This window comes from Dama dama, chromosome 19 (genome assembly GCF_033118175.1).
Source record: "Dama dama isolate Ldn47 chromosome 19, ASM3311817v1, whole genome shotgun sequence".
Lineage (NCBI taxonomy): Eukaryota > Metazoa > Chordata > Mammalia > Artiodactyla > Cervidae > Dama > Dama dama.
This window is the reverse complement of record NC_083699.1, coordinates 82,010,781-82,037,503: the sequence shown is the minus strand read 5'-3', so window position 1 is coordinate 82,037,503 and position 26,723 is coordinate 82,010,781. Positions and strand designations below refer to the sequence as shown.

Here is a 26,723-nt window from a genome sequence, read left to right as displayed (position 1 = left end):
CTGTTCAAGGGATAAAAAAAATAGTAAAGGATGGAGGCTGGCAGAGAGAAGCAAAGTAAAAACAAATCCCCAACTCAGGGGAATAGAAAGGGAGAGAAACACGGATGCTTGAGAGTGACGACCATGGCAAGACCCTCCAAAGTCCCTGTGGCTCACAGGGTTCTCAAATCTTCTTCAGCAAACACTTCACTCAAATCCCAATTTGTCTGCCTTGTGCAGCCTCAGGGAAACTGCCAGGGGCTGTCCCCCAGGTCCGTACAAAGGGTAATGGTCACCATGGGTCAGGAAGCTTCCATCTCCTACGCTGTGTTCCCACGGGTGGGGCAGCCAGTGACGGTGACCTTGTTGCTGGACATCTGATTGTCCTGAGTGGCTCCTGTGGGCTTCATCCTGGAGTGGGTGTTGATCCAGGACCATCAAGCCTGGGGGTCATGAGTCTTAGGTGCACCTGACGCCCCAGGCCTGCCATGAAGGACTTCAAGCAGTCCCTTACTCTTTCTGGCCCTCCCAGAAAACCAAGAGCCCTTTGCTTGTAACCCCACTGACTGGCCCAAAGCTGCTCCTGATGGTAGCTGACAGTAGCACCTACCCACATGCTCTTTGCAATGTCTCCTTTTTGCTTTTGGAATGGCTCTGCATATTGCCTTCTCTGGCAAACCCCACATCTCCTTGGAGTGTCCACAGCTTACTCTTGGGGCCCAGAAACCTTTCCAGATACAGCCTGCAAATCACTTTCTTCAAAGTACACAGCTCATGTGTGCAAGGCTGTGCCCCATGGCAGTGATCTTTGTATACAGCGTGCTTGCTGTGTCTTCCACAGTCATCTGTGAGTGATCCCATGGCAGGTCTGTGTCCAGGTCATCTCTGAATGCCTAGTGCTGAGCACAGGGCACTAACAGAGATGGGACAGGTGACAGATGTGGGTGCGCTGGGAGGGAGGGCCTTCAGCGCAGGACACTAAACGCTCACGGTCAGAACCTGCTGCTGAGGGGTCCAGGCCAGTGGGATGAGAGGGGAGCAGCTCCTGGAAGAGGTGCATCTGCATTGCAGCTTGAGGATCCCTATATAACGTAGAAGAATAAAATGGGGGCAACAGTGGCCTTCTGCAGAGTCTTTGGCCCATGGTGCTGGTGATGCCAAGGAAAGGAGTTTTATGGTGACTGCTGCCCATCACATATCCAGACCAAGTGCTGGTCAGTGAAGCGGAGGACATGTGGTGTGGTTCCCACTGTGCCGAACACCAGGATTTCCACAGTGGCTGGAAGAGAGTGAGGGAAAGCACCCCAAAACCAAGCAGGGACCCCTATGCAGGAGGGGAAGACAGGGGGCAGGGATACCTGAGCCTGATTGAGAAGCTCCCAGATCAAGTCTTCTTTGCCATCCACACTTCGGGCCACGACGGCATGGGAAGCGACCCGGGCCAGATGGCACTCCTTGTATGCGTCCACAGGCATTCGGGTGTTTTCCCTGCAGAGCAGCTCATACTGGTCCCTGTCGGCCTGGTTAGCCAGGTTCTCTAGAGGAGGGAAGCCTACATGAGCCGACAGCTGGCAGACCATGAGCTGTGGTGCCCATCCCTCCCAAAGTGTTTGTTTAGGGATTTGTTGAAATAGCTTGCCAATCCCAAGATGAAGCCACTCCTGTCTGTGATGCTGCATCACCATGGAAACTTAGATAACTTCCTGTGCCTGTAAATGTTCTGCTTAACAGAAACGCAGTCTATCCAGTCAGCCAGGCATCCAATGCCAAACTAACTCTGGGCTCTATACCTCTTTCCTTCTTTCTTCTCACCCTGAGCAAAGTGACCCTGGCTAATCAGATATTATGTTTTTCTCTTCATTGTTCTTTATTCTTTATCCCATCAAAGCTTCCTGCCTTCTGCAGTTTTGCAGTTCTCTGGAGACTGAATGGCCCACTTCAAGAAGTGCTAAAGTCTATATCAGCTGAACTGTCTTCTTTCATCATTTTTTAACAGCCTGGAGAGGACTAAAAGAGAATCTTTTCCAAATACATTTAGACAGGTGAGGATGCTGAGCCCTCCAGAGATGAAATGACAGATTCTCACTGCAGAGAGACCCAGGGCTGGGACGCATGCTCTGCCCAGGGCTCTGCTAACAAGAATGGTGACAGCAAATGCTTTCTGAGAGCTCATAGCACACCAGAGACTGGGCTGAAGCTCTCTATGCTCTGTTTCATTTAATCCTCATAACAACTGGGGAAGGCTGGTAATGTGATTATCCCATTGCAGAGATGAGGAGACTGAGGCTCAAAGGATTAAGGGAACTCATCAAAGTCTGACCTAGTCTGGGGCTGACACAGAGCCATGCTGCAGGGACAATTTAGGTCCCTCACTAAAGTGGCAATACTCCTCTGGGGACAGAGTCTGCTGGGGGAAGGTGACAGCGGGTTGAGAGATGGATGGAGGCCAATGGACCCAGTCAGGATACTATACAGGTCCAAAGAAGGACCAAAAAACCATGTGAGGAAAACAGACTCTTTGGCTCCCCTAGTCTAGGTAAAAGAAGGTATTCTGGGTTGAACTGTGTCTCCCTAAAATTCATATGTTGAGGTCCTAATCCCCAGCACCTCAGAATATGACCTTATTTGGAAATAGAGACAGTACAGGGGTAATTAGTTAAGATGAGGTTGTAACTGGTATCTTAGAATACTAGCACAGAAAAAACACTTTAGGTAAAAAGTTAGGAAAGTGTAGACTTTAGTCAACTAAAAAAAAAAAAAAAAGAAAACAGAAAAAAATCTATATGGAACTACAATGTACCAAGAATAATAAGACATTTTGGAGAAAAAGGAAAATGAGTTGAAGCAGAGCTGGGCTTAGAAGATGTGAAACATTACTTAAAAACTATAATTCAAGCCATTTAGCACTGATGCATAGATAGACAAATACATTAAACAGGATAGAGCAGTGGTTGGAAAACTACAGCCTTGTGCAAAATCTAGCTTGTTGTCTGTTTTTGTAAATATTTTTTTGGAAACAAACAAACAAAAAGATGAGCTCATAGTGGAATAGGGTGACTGATCCCATATGAAGGGTATCCTTCCTAAAAGGGGAAATTTGGACACAAACAGACACACACACACTGGGAGAACGCCATGTGGAGGGAAAGACAGAGATTGGGGTGATGGAACTACAGGCCAATGACACCAAAGATTGTCAGCAAACATCAGAAGCCGCAGGGGTGGGGGGAGCATAGAACAGGTTCTCCCTCACAGCCCTCAGGAAGAACCAGCCCTGCCAACATCCCAATCTTAGAATTCTAGCCTCAGAGAATGAATTTCTGTTGCTTAAGCCACTCAGTGTGTTACAGCCGCTCACTATATTTCTAGGTTCCACATCTGCAAAGATTTTTTTTAATTCCAGGAAATTCCATAAAGCAAAACTTGAATTTTCCATGGAGGCAACTATTTGCATAGCATTTACATTGATTAAGTATTATAAGTAATCTAGGGACTTGACTACCTGCAAATGCTGGTAAACTGAGAGATGACTGTACTCTGTAATGGCAGCCCTAGAAAACTCGTATCTTAGGTTGATAAAATCTTATAGTGAAAGAGAATGAGTAGTGCAATTAGAGTTCCTGTGAACAGTTCCATTTAACCAGACATGTTGCAGAGAAAACACATTTTAAAGCTTTATATTAAAAGAAAAATTTAAACAAATTTTGTAATGTTAAAGTTAAAAGAACAATATGATCTAATAGCTTCAGAAAGAAAGAACGTTTCCACCTCAGTCTTTCTAGGGCTCAGTGCTGGCAGAAGCTCACCAAAACTCATTTTCACCCCTAAGCCCAGTAGACAGTCTCTCAGAAACTCCCACTTAAAAGGTAACACAGGATTGTGTGTAATAGTGGACATACAACTTTCAGCAAAGGGAAATCTACATGGTCTCAGACAATTGGTTGTTTTCAGAAAGTGAGGATGTTTCCAGTTCTCCAGAGTGAGTGTTAGAAGATTCTGTCCATTGGCCTAACTGTTCCAACTTGAGCAATCACAGAAAATAACAATGACAACTATTGAGAGTAACTTGATTTTGGGAGAAGAGACCCATAGATTCCCCTACTAATGAAAATTACTGATAATAAGACACACATCAATTGCCAAAAGGCTAACAAACCACGTCAGTGTATTATAATGCGGGAATAGTGAATTATGAACGGCTGAGGTGAGGGAACAAAGCCAGTACACTTCTGTTTCATGTTAGGGAAAGAGACCAGTCTGCAAGGAATCAAGGCCCCCAGAAAAAAGTGTAAGGCTCAAAATTCTGCTTGAGGTAGCAGACAGTGATTTTAAAAATAAACTGAGTATAAAATATACATCTCTTGTTTAAACATCTTAAGTGTTACAAATGTGTTCTGTGTCTGATAGAAATTTAACTGGTTATAAAACCTAGAATCTGAAAACTGAACTCATATGAAACACTATTTTATTTGTTTCTGATAAATTGCCCAAAACTTTGGAAAGGTTTTTTTTTTAACATAGAAATAAAGAAGAAATACATTTTTGTCCACAGTAGTAATGCTTTGCAACAGATTTAATTGTAGATGTGCTAACAAGTTCTGCAATCATTATAAGAATTTATTTGTTTAAGGTGATTAAAGAAAACATTTAAGAGCCGTTTATAAGGAAGCATTCAGGAGATCATGATTAGATCTGAATTTGGCATTTCAGTGACTAAGAGAATCTAATTATTAAACCTTGCTTTATTAGTTGGCAAGTAATGTTTAAATGAGGCAGGAGGAGAAGGGGACGAGAGAGGATGAGATGGCTGGATGGCATCACCGACTCGATGCACATGAGTTTGAGTAAACTCTGGGAGTTGGTGATGGACAGGGAGGCCTGGCGTGCTGCGATTCATGGGGTCGCAAAGAGTCGGACACGACTCAGTGACTGAACTGAACTGAACTGAATGTTTAAATGTTCAGAAAATTTGTTCAGTAGATTTATAAACTGAACACTAAACAAAGCACAGATAATGGAAGTGTCATTATACAGAAACTCTATTTCATTAAAGATCTTGGCATGACCCATCTCTAGATATAAGGAAACTTAGGAAAGGAGTTCCTCTGGCCAGGGTGTGGCCACAAGATTCTTCCTCCGTCTGACTTACCAAATACCGTCAGGTGCCTCACGAAGCTCACATCCCCCACACCGTCCTGCAGACACCTGAGCAACAGGATGGCTGTGGTCAGGCCACTGTCTACAACATAGGCTCACCCCCCACCCCGCCAGCAGCACCCCCCCATGCTCTGCCCCAGCAACTGGCTCACAGGGCTTCGCCTGCAGTTTCCCAGGCTTCAGTCAGTCCTTGCAGAGGCAACAGCCCTGTCTGAGGAGTCTTTGAACCCCCAGAGCCAAGCCAGGGTTTGAAATAGGCAGGAGCCCCATAAGCCCCGTCCCAGGCAACTCTGGGGAGGGATGGTTCAAAAGAAGGACCCTCACCTTCCTCTTTGTAGGCAGCCTGAAGCAATAGGGTTTTTGTACTTTTTTCTTTTAGGTCAAAAGCCTTTTACATAGAGGACCCACTCCAGTATTCTCACCTGGAGAATCCCATGGACAGAGGAGCCTGATAGGCTATAGTCCATAGGGTTGCAAAGAGTCAGACGTGACTGAAGTATCTTAGCGCAGCACATAGAGTATAAAAACTCTAGACAGCCTGGATACCTGGTCAGTTTTGCTCGGGTTTCAAATGTTAGTGATGTCCCTTGCAGGCATGTTGAATGGAAAGCTGCCTTCGGGCACAGGGCTGAGGAGGAGGTGGGGAGACGCAGCACTTGTACCCGGCATGGAGATGCTCAGGCAGAGAGCAGCCAGTGAAGGGCTCGGGGCAGGACCTGATCTTCGGCCTGGCTGGGTGCTCAAGCCTGTGTCTATGGATCCCAGGGGCCTCCCTGGTCCAGACTCCAGGCTCTGGGTAGATGACAGCCCCCCCCACACAGAAGACTCCTCTGCAGGAGAGGCAGGAATGAGGATGTGCCATGGGAGACAGTCAAAACCCAAGGTTTCACCAGGACACTTCAGGTGGTCTGGGGCAGGCCCCATCTACTCCCTGTTCTTCAGTTTCCCCAACATCAGAGAGAGGAAGAGAAGGGGGCCCCACTCACTTGAAAGCCCCCGAGTAGCCGAAGTATGGTTCATGGTGGGAGCAGGCACACTTGTCCATCCCTTTTCCCGCACACAGTTGGCACAGTTGGGGGAAGTTCGACTGATCTGCACAGGGGACGCAGCTGCCCGCGAAGAACTTGGCCGCTGCTGCTCAACACAGACACATGGACTTCAGGGCATGAGCTGGCTGGGCCCCTGGGTCGTGTGTGTGTGTGTGTGTGTGTGTGTGTGTGTGTGTGTGTGTGTGTGTGTGTGTGTGTGTGTGTGTGTGAGTAGCCCTATGTGAGAGCGCAGATATTTGAATGCACTGCTTCGGACTGTCGTGAGGAAGTGGGCATGTAGAGGTGGCCAACGGTGCCTGGTCCAAAAGCATGGATGGCTCACGTGTGGGCCTGGGTCTCCAGAAGTTTCCCAGCGTGTCCACTGCAGGGCTCCAAAGCTGCTGAGCTGCACTGAACCAGGCAGCCCCAGTGCTCCTCACCTGGCTCAGTCACCAACACAGAGGCTCGGGAGTGGTGGTGGGGAGCACAGAAACCTAAACACTCAGGAACCCCAACAGTCCTTCCTTATCTCAGGAAATGGTCCCACCCAGTTTTCTCCTCTTCTGATCCAGGGCCCATGGTGGCTCATGGGGATCCCTCTTCCAGGAATTCATGGGAGGGGGTTGCATTCACTTGCTTCATGCAAGTGGGTGTGCCAACATAACCACCCAGACAGACGTCCAACAACTCAAGGCAAGATGGAACCCCAAGAAAATATAGCCAGAGATGTGCCCCAGGCTGCAGCACCCCATCTGACCTTTGCAGCCCAAAATACAGGTGAAACATGAATGTTGCAGAGCTGGCAGAGCTCAAAAAGAAACACTTTTGCAAAGTGCAGAAAATCTGGCTATCTTTCAGGGGACAAAAAGGCACCCTCGGTTCACCCTGGCTCATCATAACTGAGCTCCGGTCCACTCATCTCCTCTTGCCTTCACCCCCAGCCCTCACCCTAGGCATTGCGGCCTGACTGCTGGTGGTATGGTGGTCACCCTTAGAGAGTCTTCCTGGGCAGCTGGAAGGGAGCTCCCCTTTTTCATGAGCCTCCACCATGGCCCTTGTCAAACCCCACTGCTGGGATACCACGAATGTGGGGCTGCCAGGAGCTCAGAGACAGGGTCTCTTTGGCTGAAGGAAGGGAAGTCTCAGCTGCCAGTTACAAGGGTCACTGATGCAGCAAATCCAGCCAGTACATGTTTAAAGCAAGTTGTCCTCACCCCATCTTGGACATTATGAAACCCGTATACCTGGCAATGATTGCAAGGCCCCAATACAATCCATGTGAGTCCCAGTAATAGGAACCCTTCCCAAGGGCACCCCACCCTGGCCAGCTTACCTTCTTGGGACCAGTCAGAGGGAAGAAGTATCCTCATGGGGATGTTCCACCCGGCAGACCACCCCAGGCCTGTGTGGCAGGACTTCTTGCCCTGGAGCTGATTCAGCTGGAAGTCGCTGCCCTTTTTCACCACAGCTACGGCATAATGGTGAGTCTGTGGATCTGCAAAGCAGCAGAGAAAGAAGGGCCGAGGCAAGATGCCACATCATTGCTACCAAACTTCCAGAGTGTGTGCAGTGGAGCCTGGGGGATTCTAGGACCTGCAGCACCTTCTAGTAAACAGGTAGAAAAGGAAAGGGAAAGGCCCCTGATTGACTGAAGAAAGCAAACTGTCCCTTTTCAAGGCAATAGACTGGAGGATCTACAGCTCCCGATCATCGTGATGTTACTGCTTCTCCCCTTCTCTGCTCCTCTGTCTGCAGCACAGCCACAAAGGTGAAGGTGTGGGAGGAAGGTACACAGGGCATCCAAAGATTTTGCTGGGGCCTGCAAGTTGGACTCAGATTGAGGCAAGCTGTGTTCCAGCACACACCGGTGACATTTATGGACAAATAGGACAGGCACCTCATTCTTCAGCTCTTTAAAGTCCCTTCTCACAACATTCACTGCCCATGTTCTCTAGCACCTGCAGGGGACTTGGCAAAAGGAGAGGCTGTCCAGGGATATGTGTCTCCAGAGAGGCGTCCCAATGATGCAACCCCACTGAGTGGGCAGTGGACTCTGGACAGCACATCCCCTCTCACTCAGCTGCACCCAGCAGCATTCCCATCAGGAGGCTTAAAGTTCACAGCTTCCCAGAAAGAGCCAAGGTCCCAGCCCCCACAGGTCAGCACTGGGGACAGCCTTCCACAGTACAAAGAACCCCAGCAACTTGTTCTCTGCAAGTGTAACACCGACAGAGTCCTTGCCTCCCCCCACAGCAGCTGTGTCAGGACAGAGACCCGGGTCCCCACAGGGGACGCACCATCTTTTGACCCATAGAACTCTGCCACGACAGGCTTCAGGTTGTAGGGCCTCAGGCCTGCCTCATAGACCAAACCGCCATCCACCATCACAGCATCTGCTTCGTGTGCCTGAAAGAAGAAAGGCGAGGCATGAATGAAGCCCCTCAGCTCCAAGGAAGACTCACTTAATCCTCTGCCAGGGTCACTTGTATGCCCTGGGACATTTGCACAGCTCAGACCTCTTCCACCTCCCTCATGTTGGCTCAAAAACCTTTCCCCAACCATGCTTTTAAAACTACCACCTCCCAAATGCTGGAAACACTGTTTTTCTCCTGAGCCCTTAGCAACCATCTGACAAACCTTCTTCATTTATTGTTTGTCCTTCCCTTTGGAATGCAAGCTCCACCAAGGTGGGGATGTTAGTGTTCTGTTGTTTTATCTTAACAAAGCCCGACACCTATTACCGATAGGAGTACGACAAATGTTGTTGGATAAGTGAATGAATCAGAATATTTCCATCCATGTTGCCGCTGTTCAGTCACCAAGTCGTGTCCGACTCTGTGATCCCATGGACTGCAGCACTCCAGGCCTCCCTGCACCTCACTGTCTCCCAGAGTTTGCCCAAGTTCATGTCTACTAAGTAGGTGATGCTGTCCAGCCATCTCATCCTCTGTCGCCCTCTTCTCCATTTCCATCTGGCATTTCCATCTGTAAGAGTCATGTTTTACTTAAGTAAAAAAAAAAAGTCCACTTTTACTTAAGTAAAAAAAAAAGTCCACTCTTAAGTCTGGATTGCCTCTTCAAGAATTTGTCAAGGATTCCTTCCTTCCTGAGAAAAGCAGTAACCTCACACCCTCTTCTCAAAAATCAGGTTAGACCATTTCCCTAGCCCTTATGGAAATCTTTTTTCTTCAACTGGAGGGCATGGCAACCCACTCCAGTATTCTTGCCTGGAGAATCTCCGTGGACAGAGGAGCCTGGTGGGCTGCAGTCCATGGGGTCACAAAGAGTCAGACACTACTGAGCAACTAAGCATAGCACAGCATACAAATTTATAATTTATAATGAGAATTACAGAAAATAAATAAAAGCTTGTGTGTATCTTTATGACCCTTATAGGATCTTTCCAAATTTTTTCCAGAAATGATGTATAAATTATAATTTATAATGTATAATTAGCAATGCATGCCAATTTCATGCAAAACTATCAGCAAGAAATGCTATCTTTTAAGAAATAATACTACATTAAAAAATATAAACTATTACTTTAAGGATGCTTTTATTTGCATTTCTTTGATTATTAAAAAGGATGAGGAATTTTCCTTCCTTGTTTATATCATCATTAGTTGTAACTTCTGTGAGTAGCTTGTTTATAGCTTGTTATTCTTAAGCATTTCTTATAAATTTAAATGACATCTTTATATAGCTTTTAGATCACATTGCTTTGTTATAGCTGATGTGAATATACTTTTCTGTAGGCTTAGGACTTTAATTTTTTTTTTTTTTGGTCAGAGACTTAAAATTTTTACATTTCCAAATTTGTCTACTTTTCTGATGTATCTTGTTACATCTAGCTACATTAGTCAAATTGAGTCAAGCTAGGAGTTTATTTTGGTAAATGTATTAAAAATCTCAGTTGATTTTATTTCTAAATAGCTATCCAATTGTCCGACTAAACAATCCTTTCTCAGTCTTTTGTTTGAAAAATTTGCCTTGTCACACAGTGTCTAAATCTATGTGGATCTAACCATTAAGTCTGGAACCCAATGTCATAGTGCTGGACATTCATAGTTTGCATCTATATCATATCATGTGGATAATTAGCTACTTTTAGAAAGCTGGAAATATGTCTAAATCTTGTTCTCTTCCAGGACCTTGTTCTTTGCAATACTGTTATTAAATACGTTCCAGTTTCAGACAGGCCTCAGCTACTCCCCTGATCATTTTAATTTTCATAATACTATTTTATATTCTCATCCACACTTAAGAATTGCAAAGTTATTTTATTGACTTAAAAAAATTTTAATATAATTTTGATAAAATTATATTAAATTTATGAATCAACTTTGGGAGAATATGCAAATATATAAAGTTTAGTCTTCCTATCTGGGAATACAGCATATGTTTTAATTTATTAATAATATTGTTCATTTGTCTCAGGCTTTTGTATTATATTTACAGTAATCTTGCAGATCTCTCATACAATTTTTTTCCCCGAAACATTTTTCTGTGTATCATCTTACATGTAAATAAGATCATAATTTGGGGTTCTTTTTTCCCCAACTAGTGACCACTGACAGTTAAAATGACATTAAATTGTGATATATTTATCTTTTACCAAAGTACTTTTTTCATTAATAATTATAGTAGTATTTCTCTTGATTTCATTATGCTTTATAGGCATGTAAGCATCTGAAAATATTGACATTTTGTTTGTTTCTATCATTTTATATCATTGCATTACTAAGAAATTCCAAAAACAATATTAAGTAATAACAGTGACACTAAAACTTCTTGTTTATTTATGACTATTTATACATTTGTCTTTCAGTATAAATCTGGCTTTGCTTTACTATGGGCGTTCTCACTGAATCCTTATCTATCAGTTGTTTAAATATTATTAATATTGCTGTTTTCACTATTAATGAATGTTGATCACCTATATTTTCATCTACACACAGTCTCTGTACTTTCAAGTCTAATTCCTTTGGGGAGAAAGTTGTTCTAGAGCTATAAACTATAGCAAGTACAGAAAAAGAACAAGAAAGTATGGATTTCCCCCCACTCTTCTTAGACAGTAGTGACTCACCGCGATGGCCCTGATGCAATCAAGGTAAGAGGTTCTCTTCACACAGGTGACATGAGGACCATCCACTGAGAGGACTTTTTTCATATTGTCATGGAAACTATAGCACTTACTAGCCTCAAGATTCGAGACAGTGCACCATCTCACAGTTTTCTCAGGGACAGCCAGACACAGCCCTAGGGAAGAGAGGCCAGGTGTGTAAGGGAGCCATAGTACTCACCATTCTCTGCTGGACGGAGAGGTTGAAGACAAGGTCAAGGGTTGCCTGAGAGGAGTAGACACAAATTGGACTGGCTATCTGGTAGGTCCCACTCCTCTGACTGTACCTTTCCCTTTGGGGGAAAAGAGCCAAAAGCACCCTCCAAAAGTTAAATATACAATTACTATATGACCCACTCATACTTTTGGGTATAAGTATATACCCAGATGGAGAAGGAAATGGCAACCCACTCCAGTGTTCTTGCCTGGAGAATCCCAAGGACGGGGGAGCCTGGTGGGCTGCCGGCTATGGGGTCGCACAGAGTTGGACACGACTGAAGCCACTTAGCAGCAGCAGCAGCAGCAGCATATACCCAAAAGGACTGAAAACAGGCATTCAAATACTCCTGAGAAATCTGTATGCAGGTCAAGAAGCAACAGTTAGAACTGGAGATGGAATAACAGTCTGGTTCCAAATTGGGAAAGGAGTACGTCAAGGCTGTATATTGTCACCCTGCTTATTTAACTCATATGCAGAGTAGATCATGCGAAATGTTGGGCTGGATGAAACACAAGCTGGAATCAAGATTGCCAGAAGAATTAACAATAACCTCAGATTCGCAGATGACACCACCCTTACGGCAGAAAGTGAAGAGAAACTGAAGAGCCTCTTGATAAAAGTAAAAGAGAGTGAAAAAGTTGGCTTAAAACTCAACATTCAGAAAACAAAGATCCTGGTGTCTGGTCCCATCATTTCATGGCAAATAGATGGGGAAACAATGGAAACAGTGAGAGACTTTATTTTCCTGGGCTCCAAAATCATTGCAGATGGTGACTGTAGCCATGAAATTAAAAGACGCTTGCTCCTTGGAAGGAAAGCTATGACAAACCTGGATAGCATATCAAAAAGCACAGACATTACTTTGCCAACAAAGGTCCGTCTAGTCAAATGTATGGTTTCTCCAGTAGTCATGTATGGATGTGAGAGTTGGACTATAAAGAAAGCTGAGCACTGAAGAACTGATGTTTTGAACTGTGGTGTTGGAGAAGACTTTTGAGAGTCCCTTGGACTGCAAGGAGATCAAACAAGATCCTAAAGGAAATCAGTCCTGAATATTCATTGGAAGGACAGATGCTGAAACTGAAACTCCAATCCTTTGGCCACCTGATGTGAAGAACTGACTCATTTGAAAAGACCCTGATCCTGGGATAGACTGAAGGCAGGAAGAGAAGGGGATGATACAGCATGACATTGTTGGATGGCATCACCAACTTGATGGACATGAGTTTGAGCAAGCTCCAGGAGTTGGTGATGGGGGAAGCCTGGAGTGCTGCAGGCCATGGGGTCTCAAAGAGTCAGACACGGCTGAGGGCCTGAACTGAACTGACTCAAATACATATACACAAATATTCATAGCAGCACTTTTTGCAATGGTCAAAAAAGGTGGGAACAACCCAAATGTACAGCAAGGAATGACTTGATAAGCAATATATAGTATATCCATACAACAGAATGTAATCTACCATAAAAAGAATAAAGCAATGCTACAGCATTGATAAATCTCAAAAATAATATATTAAATGAAAGAAGTCAGACACAAGTGGCTACACATTATATCATTCTATTTATATGAAATATCCTGAATAAGTAAATCTATCAAGATGCAAACTGGTGGTGGCCAGGGGCTGGGGGAGGAGGATGACTACAGGATAGTCATGCTGGAACCGGATAGAGGTGGTATCTGTATAACCTTGTGAATACTGAATACTACTTAATCTATACTTTCATTTAATCACTAAATATTTGCTTATTTATTTGGTTGCACCAAGTCTTGGTTATGGCACACGGGATCTCTAGTTGCTGCATGCAAACTCTCAGTTGTGGCATGTGAGACATAGTTCCCTGACCAGGGATTGAACCTGGATTCCCTGCATTGAAAGTGCAGAATCTTAGCCCCTGACCCACCAGGGAAGTCCCTGAATTGCATACTTTTAAATGACTAATTTTACGTTAGTGAATTTCACCTCAAAAAAGAAAAAAATCTTATGGAAGGGAAGTTGGAACCTGAATCTTTGTCTTGACGTTGGATACTTCAGCCTTCCATAGTAGTAACGGCTGGGGCATTAAAATCAGTGTCAGTTCATTTCACTAGCCCTTTAAACTGTTGTAATTAGTGTTGACAGTATTATGAAAGCAAAATGCTGTTTACAAATTTGCAGTATTTGGGCAAAATGTCAACTTAGTTGAAATCCAGATGAAAGTAACAGTAGTCACAGCTACCAGTTTTTGAGGAGGCCCTGTGTGTCAGGCAGTGGGCCACGCTCACAACCCTTCTCGAGCTGCTGGAACTGTCTTGCCAGTTAAATACTGATGTTCCCATTTTGTAGATGAGTTTAAGCAAGCAAACAGAAAAAACCTATCAGAGACTAGACATGAAGCTAATCCTTGAAACCCCCAGGTCTGTTTGACTGCAAAACCTGTATTGCTCTTTAACTGCCTATAAGTAGTAAATACAAAAATAAATGGGGCAAGAGATATAAAATTTCACTCAGAAAAATCCATACCAGAGACAGGAAGTGACAAATGGAGTGCTTCAGCTTCGTTTGAACAGGCCCATTTGATAGCAGCCACCCAGGGTAGGAGAGCCAGTGAGAGAGTGGAGCTGCTGGGCCATGTGCCCTTATGCAGAATAGAAGTGTGCAGCGTAACAACTCACGTTGCATTTTGAGCCTTTCAAAGCATGTTTACTCTGCTTGCCAATGCATATTCTTAAAATGTTCTGCTCTTGGAAATGACTGGTAACCATGGAGACAATACAACTTTATAAATGAGAATAGCTTTATACGTCGATTAAGTTACACAAAGAGCTACTGTATACAATTGCAGTTTTTTTCTTTTTCAAAAGTATACACTTACTGTGAAAGCTTCTACGGAAGGTCTGTATTTTCCATCACTTTTGCTTATGTTCAAATGACTAAACCTGCAGCTTTTGCACTACTGATGTTTTTAAATTATTTTTTTATTGAATGAAAGAGTCAGTGCTTTACAATTTTCCAAAGTATCACACAGCTGATTTCATACAATCCTATAATAACCTTTTTTCCCCTCTCCTACTTCTGTATTACCCCTCACTCCTTCCCTCTCCCCAGTGATAGCCATAGTTCATTCAGTGTGAATATAAAATAGGGTGAATGATATTTGCATCGTTAGGGAAAAGCTAAAACCTTGACAAAATCATGGTACTAAAACAGGGAACTAAGCGAAACAAAGAAAACACAAAACAAAAAAATTAAACCAGATAGACTTCTGTTTCCACCTGTGAGAGATAACTGATATGGGACTTGCCCTAGCACTTTAAACAACTGAAAAAAAGATTAAAAAAAAAAAAAAAACAAAAACCCTGGGAAAAAACATATGAAAAAAGAATGTTTTAAAACACTGGGCAACAGGAAGTTTGCAACTATGATCCTTGAGAGAAGGGAAACAAATAAAGTAAGCCCTGAAATCACTCTAGCTTTCTTCCTGGACAAAATGACCAGACGGCAGGGCAGAGGAGGAAACAGTCTGATGGTCATTTTAAGCTGAGGAGACAGAGATCGTAGTTTGGCAAGGCAGAGGCAAGTAAGAATGTACAGCATAGGGTACCAAAGAGCAGGGAGTGCAAAAAGAAAGTAGAAAGAGAGAGAAATAGAGATCCAGAATTTTCACACCCTGGAGATTCTGGCTAATTATCAATCTGATCATTGTGGAGGCCAGGCAAGGACAGCTGCTAGGGAAAGAAAATTTAATGGGGACCTTAAACCAAACATTTCACAGAGTTCAAATGGGGTTAAGAATCATTTGAGTTCGCACCATTCAGAGTGGATAAAATCTTACTGAGTAAATAGTGCATTTTTGAAAGATTCCAGAAGTAAGCTAAACTAGATCTAGAAAGGAAAATAATCTAGACACTGCCTAAACATCTTGAAAACTAATCTTGAAAATATTAGTACTTTCAAGATTAGCAAAATATTAGCTGATCTGAAGACATTATGAGTGCCTGCCAGAAAAAAGGTTGACACCCCTTAAATTAAAAACAAACCCAGTATCAGTAAGGTAAAATTCACCATGTCTAGCAACCAGTAAAATTAATACACATGTGAAGGTGCAGGAAAATGTAAGCCATAACCAGGAGGAAAATCAGCCAATAGGATCAGACCCAGAAGTGAAAGAGATGAGGAAATTAACAGAAAATAACTTTAAAACAGCTATTTAAAATGTTGAAAGTATGCTCAGAGATTTTTTAAAAAGCATGAACATCAGTGCTGCCAGGGGATGTGGCACTTCCTTTCTGCTCTCACACTAGTTGTGGAGTCACCACATGCACGCTAAGCATGAAGAATGATGCTGGCGAGTTTGTGGACCTGTACTGTCCATGGAAATGCTCCACCAGCAACTGTATCATCAGCACCAAGGACCATCCAGATGAACCTGGCCAAGGCTGACAAAATGACAGGCAGGTTCAAAGGCCAGTTTAAAACTGAGGCTATCTGTGGGGCCATTCACAGGATGGGAGAGTCAAATGACCAGTCAAGCCTTGTGGCACTGTGTAAAAGAACTTCTGACTGGAGAGGATCATGGATATGTGAAATATTTTTCATAAATAGTGACCACCTCAGAAAAGAAAAACTTGAGCACAATGAGGATACAAATGTAAGATGTAAACAGCCAAAAAGAATTGCTAGAGATAGAATATCTGAAATGAAAATCCCATCAGGTGGGATTAACAGATACTACAGGAGAAAAAAGATGATCTGGAAGACATTATTAGAAACTATCCAAAATGAAGCAGAGAGGAAAAAGAAGTCAAAAAACAAATGATCTGAGTCTCAGTGATTTATCATATAGTATCAAGTGATCTAACATACATGTAACTGGAGTCTGGGATAAAAAAGGAGGGAAGGGGCAAGAAAAAATATGGGAAGAAATATTCAGTCAGAATATTTCCTAATATTATGAAAACTACAAAATCACAGTTCTGAAGCAACTAGACAAAAGAAGCAAAATTAGGTACAGAAGAACAAAGACAATAAATATCTCCCTTTTTGTCAGAAACCACACAAGTTAAAGACGATGGAATGATATCACTAGAGTGCTAAAAGAAAAATAACTTACTAACCTAGAAATCTACAACCAATGAAAATAACTTTAAGAATTGAAGGCAAAAACAAACTTTTCCAAGCAAACAAATGTTGAGAGAATTTGGGTTCAGTAAACTTGCACTACAATGAATGTTAAAGGAAGTTCTAGACCCAGGTGGTTGCACTGATGAATTCGATCAACCACTTAAAACAGAAATCTCATCAGTGCTACACAAACTACCTTTTAAAGTAGAGGAGAAAGTAATACTCCTAGAAAATACTCCTTAGAAAAAATATCCATTTTCTAAACCCAACATTAACTTGATACCAAGTCCAAACAAAGACACTAAAGACAAAGTAAACTACAGCCAAATATCCCCCATGAACACAGACACAAAAATCATTTACAAAACATTAACAAATCAAAAAATATTAACAAATCAAATCCAGCCAAAAATTTTTTGAGTACATGAATACACACACACACACACACACACACACACACACAAACACACACATATTTATCCCTTACCCAGGAATGAAAAGTTGAAATAAGTGCAAAAATTAATCAGTATACATATTACATATTACATATACATATACATATACATATTACAGAATAAAACAGAAAAATCCATATGATAATCTCAATAGAACAGAAAAGGTACTAGCCAATTAAAAATTCCAAAATAAGAATAGAAAGAAATGTCCTCAACCTGATAAAGAGCATCTACAAAAAAATCACACTTACTGTCATACATAATGGTGAAGGACTGAATGCTTTCCCTCTCAGGTCAGAAACAAGTCAAAGATAGACAGTCTCATCACTTCTAACATTGTAATAGAGGTCTTAATCATTTTAACAAAGCTCAAGAAAGAAACAAAAGCCACACAGATTGGAAAAGAAGATACAAAATTGTCTATATTCATAGATAACATGTTTCTCTACAAAGGAAACTTTAAGGAATAAATGTTTAGGAAGATCATCAGATTTGAGGTTAATATTCTAAAATCAACTGGATCTCTACCATGCTGAAAAGATAAAAACTACAAGAATGAAACTTTAAAAATACTACTTACAATGACCTATCTAGAGAAAAGTTCAACAAATTATGAATAAGACCTGTACATAAAAACTACAAAATACTCCCAAGATAAATGAAAGAAGACCTAAATAAATAGATATAGAATGCTCATGGATTAGAAAACTAAATATTAAGATGTCAACTCACCTCAAAATAATCTATAATTGCTATCTCAATAAAACTCCAAACCTAATCTTGCTTTTTATAGAAATTGATAACCTGATTCAAAACTGTGTTTGGATATGCAAAATATCTAGATGGCCAAACCAACACTGAAGTAGCACAATAGAGTCAGAGGATTTATACTATCTGATTTCAACACTTATAAAGCTATAGTAACCAAAGCAGCATGATCTTGTCATAAGGAGAGATTAAAGCTTAATGTGACATAACAGTCTAGAAATTGACCCATATAGAGGCAATGGGTCTTCCCTGTAGCTCAAACAGTAAAGAATCTGCCTGCAGTGCAGGAGACCCAGGTTTGTTCCTCGGGTCAGGAAGATCCTCTGGATAAGAGAACAGCAATCCGCTCCAGTATTCTTGCCTGGAGAATCCCATGGAAAGAGGAGCCAGGTGGACTATAGTCCGTGGGACAGAAAAGAGTCAGGCTCAACTGAGCAACTAAAACTACTACCATACTATAACAGTACTACTACTATAGAGGCAGTAGATTTTCAACAAAGCTGTCAAGGTAATTCTGCGATGAAAGGATGTTCTTTTCAAAAACAAGTCCTGGAAAAACCAGATATCCATACAAGAAACATGAATCGCAACCCTTTCTTTACACCACACACAAAAATTAACTAAAAATGTATCATAAACCAAAATACAAAACCTGAAGCTATAAAACTTCTAAAATAAAATAAAGAGGAAAATACTGCAACTTGTGGGGCTAGCCAGTTATATTTTTAGAGACGACATAAAACATAATAAAAAATGAAAATTAGGTAAGTGAACCTGATCAAAATGCAAGACATTTGCTGTTCAGAAGAAATCATTTAGAAAATGGGAAACTAAGCCACAAATTTGGAGTAAATATTTATAATACATCTATCCCTGGTGGCTCAGACAGTAAAGAATCTACCTGCATGTTGAAGACCCAGGTTTGATCCCTGGGTTGGGAAGATACCCTGGAGAAGGAAATGGCTACCCACTCCAGTATTCTTGACTGGAGAATTCCACAACAGAGGAGCCTAGTGGGCTATATAGTCCATGGGGTCACAAAGAGTTGGAAACGACTGAGTAATATGTAAGTAAAGTGTAAATAATACACTTTATCTGACCAAGGACTAGCATCTAGAAAATATAAAGGGCTTTTTAACTCAAGAAGTCAAATAATCCAGTTGAAAAATAGGGAAATATTTGTATAGACACTTTATAAAAGAAGATATACAAGTGGCCAATAAAACATGAAAAAAATCTTCAGCATTATTACTTTTCAGAGAAATGCAATTTAAAATCATTGTGAGCTACTACACATATCTATTAGAAAGACTAACTGAAAATACTGACAACACCAAGTGTTAGCAGGATGTAGAGCAACTGAAATTCTCATATTGGTGGTAGGAATGTAAAATGGTACAACTACTCAAAAAAATTGACATTTTCTTAACAAGTTAAACATACACTTACCATTATGACTCAGCAATGCTACTCTTCGATATTCACCCAAAAGAAATAAAAATATATGTCCACCCAAAGACCTGGATACTAATTGTCAAAGCAGTTTTAGTCATAATATCCCCAACCTGAAAAAGTTGACTTAAAGCTCAACATTCAGAAAACTAAGATCATGGCATCTGGTCCCATCTCTTCATGGCAAATAGATGGGGAAACAGTGGAAACAGTGGTTGACTTTATTTTGGGGGGCTCCAAAATCACTGCAGATGGTGACTGCAGCCATGAAATTAAAAGACGCTTAGTCCTTGGAAGGAAAGTTATGACCAACCTAGACAGCATATTAAAAAGCAGAGATATTACTTTGTCAACAAAGGTCCATCTAGTCAAGGCTATGGTTTTTCCAGTAGTCATGTATGGATGTGAGAGTTGGACTATAAAGAAAGCTGAGCGCCAAAGAACTGATGCTTTTGAACTGTGGTGTTGGAGAAGACTCTTGAGAGTCCCTTGGGCTGCAAGGAGATCCAACCAGTCCATCCTAAAAGAGATTAGTCCTGGGTGTTCATTGGAAGGACTGATGTTGAAGCTGAAACTCCAATACTTTGTCCACCTGATGCAAAGAGCTAACTCATTTGCTGGGAAAGATTGAGGGCAGGAGGAGAAGGGGACGACAGAGGATGAGATGATTGGATGACATCACTGACTCAATGGACATGAGTTTGGGTAAACTCCAGGAGTTGGTGATGGACAGGGAGGCCTGGCATGCTGCGGTTCATGGGGTCACAAGGAGTCAGACACGACTGAGTGACTGAACTGAACTGAAGACAATCTAAACATCCACTAAGAAAGTAATGGAAAACAAACTGCAGTAAAGACACATCGTGAAATACTACTAAGCAGTAAAAAGGAGAGAACAACAATGTAGATGAATCTCTAAACAATTATGCTGAATGAAATTAGCCAGACACAAAAGACTAGGTACTATATAATTCCATTTATGTGAAATCTTAGAAAAGGAAAAACTTATCTAAAGTGGGAAAAAATGGGAATGACTAGGAAGGGATAGTGGACAGTTTGAGAGTGACGGAAATGTTCTGTGTTTTGATTGTGGTGGTAGTTATGTGGGTAGGCATATTTGTTGAAATTCATTGAACTGTATGTGTACATAAAGAAAGGCATTATCTTAAATGTAAGTAAAAGTTATTTTAAAAAGAAAGAGAGTGTATGTAAACAAGCTAAGGGTCAATGGAGTCAAATAGCCTAAACTACACCAGCCATCAATAACACTCCATCAGATCATGTGACAATTTCAAGAAGGGGTACTCAGAGCCCACCTCGAATATTTCAGTCTGGTGGCCCATGCTCACTGTGCGGAGAAATCTCTTCCCCAGAAGAGCAAAAGATCAAGAAAGGCGGAAGCCGAGGTGGAGGGACAGGCTGTTCTGAGCCTCTGGTTCTTGGCTCTTACGTTTCCTAACCACCACCCCCTCTCCACTGACAATTTTAGTTTAAGCTAGTTTGGTCACATTCCTGTCATCTGCCACCTGAAGAATTTTTATTGGAAAAGAACACTGAGCTTTGAAGAAAGCCAGTCCCCAATTCCAGCCTTGCCGACGGCCAAGAGGGATGAAATGTTGGGGTGGAGTGGGCCGAGGACAGAGGAGAGGCAGCTCTCGCCTCTGTTTAGTAAACACAGAGCTGACTGGGAGAGTGTCAGTGCCTGACACTGCCAGGCGAAGGGTGGAGAAGAACAAACAACACAAGCACTGTTCAGGGAGAACGGGGAGAGACCAAGGGGCTGCACATAGATTTCCCGTGGCCATAGCTGGACCACAGCAGCAGCAGCCCTGCCAGCCTTCCTCAGCCCCAGCAGAGCTCCCTCTGTGGCCCTAGATGGCAGCAAGTGGCCAGGGAGGCCCAGAAAGCACTCCTTGCATATCCTGCCTTCTTCTGCCCAGCCCAGGTTACCCCTCCCCCCATGATAGATACACTGCCCCAGAAATGACTTAAGACAACCTGAGACCTGACAGAACCAGGGCTGGACGGAACCCAGTCGTTCAGCCTGGGAGGGCTTCCACCTGCATGAGCTCAGTGACTTTGTACTGTTGTTACCTTCCTTGCAATTACCCAACCAAGAGCCGTGCCCGTATCCCAACACAGGAAGGGGCCCCCTTCATTTAAGGGCAGGATTTTTTCCAGTGATACCGCATCTGTGCCCGAGAGCTCTGCCCTTAGGCACATGACCTCACATCACGTGCACAGCAGCTGTGTTTGTTGTGAAAAAGTAATTTCTACTGAACGGAGGAGTAAATTAGCTCAGAGAGGGCAAGGGACCATTCAGAGTCACATGCACTGAGAGGTGGGTGGATCTCATTCTAGGGTGGGTGTTTGTCTCCCATATTTGTCCACCTCTCTAGTGTATAGTAGGGATGGGAGGCATTGGACATTCAGTGCAGGAAATATCCTTCTGGTTAGACACTTGACAAGATTACCTCAGGGGCTTCAGCCCCTCTTATTAATAGTCTGTGAGTCCTGGGGAAAAAAGTCCGTTCTCTCCTCTGACCCTCCACTCTAAATGGGATGAACAGCCTTCAGGCAAGGGGTCATGAACATTTTCCTTACTGGGCTACCTAGGCAATGACTAGCTTTGTGAGCCATACACTCTGCGGCAACTACTCAACGCTGCCTTAAATCCTGAAAGCAGCTATTGTTGTTGTTATTGTTTCGACGCTGAGTCAGGTCTGACTCTTTGCGACTCTATGGGCTGTAGCCTGCCAGGTCCCTCTGTCCATGGGATTTTCCCCGCAAGAATACTGGAGTGGGTTACCATTTCCTCCTCCAAGGGAATCTTCTCCACCCGGAAATCAAACCTGCGTATCCTGCACTGGCAGGAGAATTCTTTACCACTGAGCCACCTGGGAAGCCCAAAAGCAGCCGTGGATAGGACTTAACTGAATGAGCCTGATCCTGTTGCAGTGAGGTGTTATTTATGGACGCTGACGTTTGAATTTCATTTAATTCTCATGTGTCAAAACTATTTTTCTTTTTGTTTTCTTCCACCCATGTGAAGATGTAAAACCCATTCTTAGCTCAGTCTGCTGTATATCAGGCGGCTGGCGGAATTTGGCCGGCTGGTCATAGGAGTTTGTGAACTGCTGTCCTAGGCTATAGGGTTTCTTCAGGGGCGACTGCCTGTCGGGTGTACTGATGCACCTCCGGGGGTGGAAGGCACTTTGCAGCCAGCCAGACTCTGGGCTACTTCGAAGCCGCCCTAGCCCAGGCAGTGTAGCGTCCCGCCGTGGCTGACCCTCTGCTGGTACCCGATCCCCATCCTAGGGGCAGCCCTCACCCAGCTTCCAGTGCGCACTCACCCAGGGCGGCCGCGCACAGCAGGGAGCAGACGAGCCTCATTCTCCTCGTCGGCGCGCGACACCTACCCGGCTCCCAGGGCCTCAACTAGCTTTACCTGCCCGCGAGGGGGCGGGTCCGCCTCCTCCCAAAGGTTCGCTCTTCCGGCGGATCGCCCTCGCCACACCCCCATCCCTTGCGCCGGCATCTCACCAGCCGAGCCTCGGCTGCATCTCTGCCCAGCGCCGGGAGCTGCGAGGCTGGATCTCCGCTGGCCAGCTAGAGGTCCGCACCAAGATGTACGAGCCGCAGCAACCCCGGAGACCGCTGGAGAGAGACACTGAGGCCCAAGGTGAGTGTGACCGCCTGGGCCCCAGGTTAGGAGCTAGATTGCGGGTTCCTTGACCTAGATAGACATCACCTCTTGCGTGGCCCTCCCTTTCGGGACTGGGGGGCGGTAGACGAGGTGAAACCTGTGGATCCCTCCTCTAGGAAGGCATGTGCACACGTATATACGACATTTTGAACACAATTTTCAGGGATCCTCAGACTCTTCCTCCAAAGCGTCTCGGATGCCCACTCCGGGTCCCTCCCAGAAGTTCTCCAACCCCCAACCCCCATAAAATGGTCTCCTGCAACCCTGTGCTGAAGGCTGAGATCTGGTGAAGCGCAGGTTCAGACTGGGGAAGACTTCCTCCGGAAGTCTATGAGCTCTGCCTGGGGCAAGTCTTCCGAATTTAGAGAGAGTTTAAAAACTTTGTCTTGAATGTAATAAACATGCATGAAACGTCACATGTCCCAAGTATACAACGATGAATTATCACAAAATGAGCACAAGCATATAACACAAGAAAAGGAACGTTAATGGGGGGGGGGGGGGTGCCCCTCCTCCAGTTACTTCCCATCTTCCCACAAGCGTATCCGTTATCTTGACTTTTAGCAACACAGACTAATTCTGCTGATTGTTTAACTTTATAGACATAGAATCATACCAATGTACAATGTTGCATCTGGCTTCTTTCATTCAAGGTTATATTTGTAAGAGTCATCTACCTTGCTGTTGATGCACAATCCGAGGCTTGGTGTTGCATCAGTTCAGTTCAGCTCAGTTCAGTCGCTCAGTCCTGTTTGATTCTTTGGAACCTCATGGACTGCAGCACCCCAACTCCCAGAACTTGCTCAGACTAATGTCCACTGAGTCCGTGATGCCACCCAACCATCTCATCCTCTGTCACTCCTTTCTCTTGCCTTCAGTCTTTCCAGGATCAGGGTCTTTTCCAAAGAGTCAGTTCTTCCCATCAGGTGACCAAAGTATTGGAGCTTCAGCTTCAGCATCAGTCCTTCCAGTGAATATTCAGGACTGATTTCCTTTAGGATGAACTGGTTTGATCATCTTGCAGTCCAAAGGACTCTCAAGAGTCTTCTTCAACACCATAGCTCAAAAGCATCAATTCTTCGGCACTCAGCTTTCTTTATGGTCCAACTCTCACGTCCATACATGACTACTAGAAAAACCATAGCTTTGACTAGACAGATCTTTGCTGACAAAAGCAAAGATATGCTTTTTTAATATGCTGTCCAGATTTGTCATAGATTTTCTTCCAAGGAGCAAGCGTCTTTTAATTTCACGGCTGCACTCACCATCTGCAGTGATTTTGGAGCCCGAGGAAATAAAGTTTCTCACTGTTTCCATTGTTTCCCCATCTATTTGCCATGAAGTGGTGGAACTGGATGCTATGATTGTAGTTTTTTGAATGTTGAGTTTTAAGCCAGTTTTTTCACTCTCCTCTTTCACTTTCATCAAGAGGCTCTTCAGTTCCTCTTTGCTTTCTGCCATAAGTGTGGTGTCATCTGCATATCCGAGGTTATTGCTAGTTCTCCTGGCTATCTTGATTCCAGCTTGTGCGTCATCCAGCCTGGCATTTCTCATGATATAATCTGCATATAAGTCTAACAAGAAGGGTAACAATATACAGCCTTGATGTACTCCTTTTGAAATTTGGAACCAGTCCATTGTTCCATGTCTGGTTCTAACTGTTGCTTATTGATTTGCATCCAGATTTCTCAGGAGACAGATAAGACAGTTTGGTATTCCCATCTCTTGAAGAATTTTCCACAATTTGTTGTCATCCACACAGTCAAATGTTTTGGCATAGTCAATGAAGCAGAAGTAGATGTTTTTTCTGGAATTCTCTTGCTTTTTGTATTATCCAATGGATGCTGACAATTTGATCTCTGGTTCCTCTGCCTTTTCTAATTCCAGCTTGAGCACCTGGAATTTCTCAGTTCACATCCTGTTGAAGCTTTGCTTAGAGAATTTTGAGCATTACTTTGCTAGCCTGTGAGATGAGTGCAATTGTGCAGTCGTTTGAGCATTCTTTGGCATTGCCTTTCTTTGGGATTGGAATGAAAACTGACCTTTTCCAGTCCTGTGGCCACTGCTGAGTTTTCCAAATTTGCTGGCATATTGAGTGCAACATTTTCACAGCATCATCTTTTAGGATTTGAAATAGCTCAACTGGAATTCCATCACCTCCACTAGCTTTGTTCGTAGTGATGCTTCCTAAGGCCCACTTGACTTCACATTCCAGGATGTCTGGCTCTAGGTGAGTGTGAGCGATCACACCATTGTGATTATCTGGATTATGAAGATCTTTTTTGTACAGTTCTTCTATGTATTCTTGCTACCTTTTCTTAATATCTTCTGCTTCTGTTAGGTCCATACCATTTCTGTCCCTTATTGAGCCCATCTTTGCATGAAATGTTCCCTTGGTATCTCTAATTTTCTTGAAGAGATCTCTAGTCTTTCCCATTCTATTGTTTTCCTCTGTTTCTTTGCACTGATCACTGAGGAAGGCTTTCTTATCTCTCCTTGCTCTTCTTTGGAACTTTGCATTCAAATGGGTATATCTCTGGGTTACCCCTTCCCTTTCCCAGAAACTTGGCACCTCTAATGTCTAATGCTGTTAAATAGATGTTTTCTGGGGCTTTATCCACATCTGGATGTGCTCAACAAGAGCCCGATTCTTATACAGGCTACTTCAACATGACAGAAACACAAATGAGGATGACATTAGCTACTAATTTTTAATCTTTATTTTTTTAAGATTCTAGCATATTGTTAACTGAATGAATGAATTTTTACAGGTTATTGTGCTCATTTACAACTGTCCCAACTCCTCGTTTATTCATACCTTTGAAAAGAAATACGGTCTAACGTTTTTCTTGTTTTACATGCTAACCCTAAGTTGGAAAATAGTGTCTGGTGTAAGGCTCAAAAAATTGTCAAATAGGTGAATAAATGCACATAAAGGATTATCTCAAAAGTAGGTTGAGCAATCTTCTCTGTAGGTCAGTGGGCAAAAACTAAATAGGGTCAAGAGATGAGCATTGCTTTTAAGGTTAATGATCTGCCTAAAGCTAACACAGCCTAAAACCAGTAGCCCAAGATACCCACTGACCTCTGAGTGGAGTAAACTCTGGAAAATTCCTATTTATTGTAGTCAAGTCATATTGCAAAGGAAGGACATTCGTAGTCCTAAAGCCATCTCTGTTGCTTTGACACGATCATAACAGCAGAGCAGATTACCTTGTATTGTAGGAAACAATGGAAAGACTTCATGATGGCCTTTGGAAAATTAGGAATTTGTAAATTTATCATAACTGTGTGCCAGGCACTAAGCTAAGTGTTTTTCAAATATTAATTTATAGCAACCTCATAAGTTAGTTACATTATATATATACATATATACAATATATATATGTATATGTATATATATATATGTATATACATATATATATACACACACAATAACATAAGTTATTGTCATCCCCATTTCATATAGGAAGAAAGTGAAGCACCAAGAGGTTAAGTAGCTTGCCCGAGATCAGACAGTCAGTACGTGTCAGAGCCAGCATTCAAACTAGGCAGCATGCTTCCAAGTCCATGCTCTTCCCCATGTGACCTCTGGCATTTATCTCTGAACCTATTTCACTTTTTCCTCTTTCCAAGGGTCTTTCTGATGATAAAAACAGTTTTTGAAATGGTAACATATTTGTTTAAACTCTGGCAACTTCAGAATTGATTAGGCTGGTACTAGTTGACAT

At 42.9% G+C, this 26,723-nt stretch overlaps 1 protein-coding gene across 1 annotated transcript in view; it reads right to left on the bottom strand.

Moving 5' to 3' along the window:
• LOC133074024 (inhibitor of carbonic anhydrase-like) overlaps positions 1–22,705 on the bottom strand; it is a 42,810-nt gene extending 20,105 nt beyond the window's left edge. The window contains exons 1-7 of the mRNA XM_061167996.1: positions 22,640–22,705; positions 11,251–11,423; positions 8,462–8,570; positions 7,498–7,659; positions 6,123–6,270; positions 5,129–5,184; positions 1,338–1,516 (exon numbers count right to left, since the gene is read on the bottom strand). Coding sequence (XP_061023979.1) covers positions 1,338–1,516; positions 5,129–5,184; positions 6,123–6,270; positions 7,498–7,659; positions 8,462–8,570; positions 11,251–11,423; positions 22,640–22,679 — 867 coding nt within the window. The 5' untranslated portion in view covers positions 22,680–22,705. The remainder of the gene's footprint in view (positions 1–1,337; positions 1,517–5,128; positions 5,185–6,122; positions 6,271–7,497; positions 7,660–8,461; positions 8,571–11,250; positions 11,424–22,639) is intronic.
• Between the last annotated feature and the right edge of the window lie 4,018 nt (positions 22,706–26,723).